At 31.7% G+C, this 5,398-nt stretch overlaps 1 protein-coding gene across 1 annotated transcript in view; it reads left to right on the forward strand.

The window, feature by feature from the left end:
* XRCC4 (X-ray repair cross complementing 4) overlaps nt 1-5,398 on the forward strand; it is a 235,231-nt gene that overhangs the window by 27,299 nt on the left and 202,534 nt on the right. The window contains exon 3 of the mRNA XM_011378956.2: nt 2,123-2,298. Within this exon, the coding sequence (XP_011377258.1) occupies nt 2,123-2,298 (176 nt within the window). The remainder of the gene's footprint in view (nt 1-2,122; nt 2,299-5,398) is intronic.

Raw genomic sequence — 5,398 nt, forward strand, 5'->3', positions numbered from 1 at the left:
GATAGTGATGATTATCTTACATATGCATCTGCTTCAGAGAGAGAAAAAAAAAGTAAAAATATTTTAGAAGCTATAAAATCACATAAGAATATAAGATATTTTTATTCTTATCTGTTTTCAAAGGCTGTGTTGAGATTCCTTTCAATATCAGACTTATCAAAAATTGGTCATGAAATATAAATGGATACGTTCCAAGACTCTCTTCTTTATTGCCTGTCATGGGGCTTCCAGACACTTGATATCACACAGACTGAAGTTATGAAAAGCTGTGTTACAGTTTTAGGGATTCTTTAATCAAAATTTTATTGTTTTCCATAGTATTTTATACTAATGTGTTTTTTAATATCATGGAGGAAGTGATTTATCCAGTATCCCATATCTCGGCCTTACCTCAAAACGAAATAACCAGACAGAGACATGAATATGAATCCCAGCTTCACCACTTCCTGACTCCATGACCCTAGACCATTACTTGATCTCTCTGAGCCTCGATTTTCTCATTTGTTAAATGGAAATAATATCTATCAGTGTTATGAGGAATGAAATAGGTAAATATAACCTTTAAATAAAAATGTATAGAACCAAATGGTTTTCTCTTTGTGATGGCCTGAGTCGACACAGGAAACCACCCAATCACACACATATTATAAACAAAAGTAGATTAAATTTTCTAATTTGCAAAGCAAACAGACATATCACAACTTTTGAATGTAAGAAAGAGAAATTCCTATGTGCTATGTATGAAGAGATACCTGAAAACTAAAGTGGTTAACGGGAACTAAAACTTAATTATAGGTTCATGGAGTATCTGAACTACATATATATCTAAATGACAGTGGTGGTAATACCTGAGTGGAGTATGATAAGACTGCAGGCTTCTTAAGGAATTGGAACTGATCTCTTAATATAAAGAAAGGAATCTTGTTAATGAGATCATCTTTTCAAACAAGATGATTAGGGGCGCAACATAGAATCAGACCAGTCAGTAAGCACTATAGGTGAATAAAAGTCCCAACAAAAATCAGAACCCTAAGCCTGGGTCATGTATGGGCAGGAGAATTAAATATGAATTCTTTGCCTCAAGCATAAAAACCAAGTTAAGAAATTAACTTTCAAAATTGATCTAGAACTGGTGAAATCTGTAGGGACTCCAAGAAAGACAAACCAGCAGCCTTCACTTAAGACCACCATTACTGCCCAGAGTTTTTGATGCTCTGACTGGAGACGAGCCATGCTGAAATATTACAAAGCGTGAAAAGCAGAAAAGCGGAATGAGAATGTGCCAAATGGAAATTAATACCATTTGGAATTTGAAATGGAATTAATACCCAGAAACCATGCAAAAAAAAAAAAAAAAAGATCTGAAAGAGATTTTAAATATGTTTTAAAGCCTTCAAATATTTAAAAGGAAGGTGCAGCAAAAACAGGATATTATAATAAAGAGAATATCTAAAATCGAAAGTATGATTATTGAATAAATATCTCTTGGATGAGTGAAACATCAGTTTTAAATATACATACCTAGATGAGAGAACTGGAAGCCAGATCTGTAGTATAGTTTGTATACCACAGAGGAGACACTCGGTAAATACTTGTTTTCTTCCCTTTGCTTCTTCATCACTTCCCTTCATCTACGTTTTCTATTGTCAGCAAATAACGAGATGAGAAGACTGAAATCCACTTTTATTTTAACTTGACTCTGCCCATGTGAGTGAGAAATAGACTATAGACTATTCAATCTCTTTAATAATGAAGTAAGGAAGAAAGATGTAGTAAAATACTGAGCTTATTAATGATTATAGGAAGTAATTTATGACCTAAGAGCAGGTATATAAGATGGCAGTTTTTGTGGTCATTTACTGTGCATTTGTTTCATCTGAGAACAGACAAAGAAAGAATGCAAGGAGTCTAATACTTTTCAGATAAGGTTTGAGACTAAATGGGTTTCTCAAAAATTGCTAGTTCAGTTAAAAGGTATAATTTGTATGGTGGGGGGTTTGATCTTAATTTTTGTTTAAATTTTCGTTACATAAGTGATAAATGAACAACAAGTAAACAAATATGTTTATATGTTTAGAAATTTATATTTTATTTCAAAACTCTTTATTAATGTTTCCCGTAGTTTGTGAATCCATGATTTTACAAGAAGCTGATGACATGGCAATGGAAAAAGAGAAATATGTTGATGAACTGAGAAAAGCATTAGTTACAAGAGCAGGACCAGCTGATGCATACAAGTTTAATTTTTCTAAAGAGTCTTGTCATTTCTCCTTTGAGAAAAACCTGAAAGATGTTTCAGTAAGTAAAACTTTCTAAAATGTGATAAAATGTCAGAGCACTTATTAAGAATTATTTAAGTAACTAGCTTATCTTTCCCAGAATACCTCACAAATAAAAGTTTGAAAAGTACTTCGTTTCCAAGTTGGAAAAATGCTTCAAAGTTACAGTAAATGCTTTGTATTTATTAATTATGAAAACTAATTACTGGAAAATATATTTAGTTTTTATTGCTTTTTAAATACGTGTGTTAGAGATAATTATATGAATGAGCAGTTCTGAAAAGTGAGGTCAGAAGTTTAAAGCATTGAGATAAAGTCTATTGAAATAAGTGGGGAAATATTGATTTTAAGAAAGAAGATATGTTCACCTTCGGGCACTTAATAATTATGACATTTTCTACTTATTAGAGAAAGTAGATTTTGAAATTATAAAATGATATAAGTAGATGTAGTAGAACTTACAACTAGGAATTAAGGTGTTTTATTTATATTTTTGAACTTAGAAATATTAAAATAGAAAAATAATTCAATCCAAGCTTTCCAAAGCTTGTATGCTTTACAGACGAGAATATCTGTTTCTTGTCCTGCTTAATTTCTGTACCAATTCAGATCAAGATGGATATATTTATCAAAAGTATTATATTTACTGTTTGTATATTTTACCCAAGTTTATAGGATAGAGATTATTTGTTTTTGGCCAGTGGTTTATCAATCAGATATGAGCTCTATAGTAGAAGAAAGGGAGAACCATCTTTATTACATTAATTTAGAGGCAGGTATTGACAATTTGTGATACAACTAAGTTGAGTTTAAAAACTTCTTTAAAAAAACCTCTTTAATTCAGAATGAGTAAATTTCATCAGAGAAACATTTGAAGCAACAGTGGAATATATTATGTAGAGAATAATAATACAGAGAGACTGGCTTCAGTAATTATTTCTATATAGAAAAAATATATTTTTCTAATTAGCTGCCAGTATATGTAAGTTTCAATAAGCTGAGTCCTTAAAATGATAATCTAAAATAAGTAAAAAGTTTTGAATTGACAACTGAATTTTTGTTATTTATCACAAAATGTTCTTTCCTGTGGTCCAAGCTACCATTTGATTACTACAGTAATGCTGACCATTTCTTCTAACATTTCGAAGTGATCATTGTCAAATTGAGAGTAATGCCATTCCTATTCAACATTCCCATTCAATTTGCATGTAACAACTAACATTTCATGCAGCCAGTTTCTCATTTTTATCTGTTTTGTGTATACTGAAGCATAACAAATTCCAAGTTTAGAAGGTATCTTTTGGAAACCTGAAATGCTTTTGGTATCTTTGACATGAAGTGGGGTTTGGTACATTGGGCATGGATGGAGTACTTGCCATGCTTGGCCATACATCTGGTTTTGCTACTTCTGTATAGAAAGAACTTCAGGTCCTCCTAACTCATGCCTGCCTTTTATAATTGGCTTGGCACATATCAGCATCAAAAACTGTGACAATAATCCGGAAAGGTATTTTGCTCACCACTTTGAAACTAATCAACTTTATCAGCGCCAAAGACTCGAACCACTACCTTTTCAAGAGATTTTCTTAATGGCAACTGAATAAGAGATTTCAAGTAATTCAGAAGTGTGTTGGTTTCCTAAGGGATATGTCTTAAAGCACTGAATTACAGTTTAGATAGCTGCCTCCTTATTTATTCATTTATTAATTTACTTATGAGAAAAAGGAAGGCTACTCTCAGAACAGTTTGACAAGGAGTTTATTCATGGGTTGGCTTACTTGAGAGATATTTTTGGATATTTGAATGGTATCAAACTTTCAGTTTGCAATGCTGTGGTAAGCCTTTGGATACAGATGAAAATTAGAAGTCTATTTGCCAAAATGCTATGAGAATCTTTTAGTGCTTCATGATGTGCTTCTGCAAATTGACTTTCAGGGTGACATTATCTTGTAAATTCATCTGCTGGAAAAATATGCAGACAATTGGAAATATGGCTGAATACTTTCTAAGGCTAATTGTGCTTGGATGACCTAAAAGTTTAAATGGAGTTTATAATCCCTTTTTTTTTCTTAATGACACAGACATTTGATTATTGCCTCAAAATGACCCTCCTACACTGAGAAGAAAAGAATGAATGTAGATTCAACTTAAAAAGTTGTAATGAATTCTGTTGTTTGTTGACATAAGGTCACTCTTCCATGGCAAAGTATATTCTATGAGTTCTAAGTATATTTGCTACCAGATTTGTAACTCTGTGAGTCAGTTTTTAGGTATTTGTTGCCGTAATTCAAGAAGTTTCATGTGTCTAATTCTGTGTTGGCGATCACTGCACAATTTGAACATTTCGAATATTCAAGTCATACATGACATTTGAAATTTATACTTGTATCGGATTTTCTTTTTTCTATTTTTTGAAAGAGAGTAGTTGATTTTTATATTTAAAAACTGATTTTTTGGGAACGGTTATCTTTTTTATCAAAGAATTGTCAATTTCCAAAGCAATGAAATATTTTAAATATAATGTGTATGTTGAAGTTTACATTTTGTGAGGGGAGTAGGTCTATAATCTTCATGAGATTGCTTTTGATCTCATAACACCTAAAATTTCATTTGTGCTCTAATTGGCTTTTCTTTATTGATAATATAGATGTTTTTATTTCAGTTTAATTCCCACTGGAACAAATATTGAATGACCTGCTAGACACTAACTCTTTCTTTATACGGTGCAAACCTTTGTGGCCCTTCCCGCCCCATCACCTGAGTTCTTCAGTTGGCAGTAGATTGTACTGGATGAAAGCATATTCTAGCGCCAGCATTTGAAACTCATTATCTGTACTGTATAAGTACTCTCATCCACTTGAGATTATTCATGTACTTTATGTCATTGTTTTCCCTCTACTTTTCACAATTCATACTGATTTTACATTAGTATATCTTTGTCATGAAAATAGTACATCTTAATTAATAATGTGTTCCTTTTTTTGTTTTCTTAGCTTACTCTGTTATTTCAAGAAAAAAATAATTTTGAGCTACAAAAAAAAATAATCATTTTTTATAAGCAAAACCTTGGAGTTATCATTTAGCTTGCTCACAACTCTGTTTTCTCATCTATAAAGTTC

Source organism: Pteropus vampyrus, unplaced genomic scaffold, assembly GCF_000151845.1.
Source record: "Pteropus vampyrus isolate Shadow unplaced genomic scaffold, Pvam_2.0 Scaffold11, whole genome shotgun sequence".
Taxonomy (NCBI): Eukaryota; Metazoa; Chordata; class Mammalia; order Chiroptera; family Pteropodidae; genus Pteropus; species Pteropus vampyrus.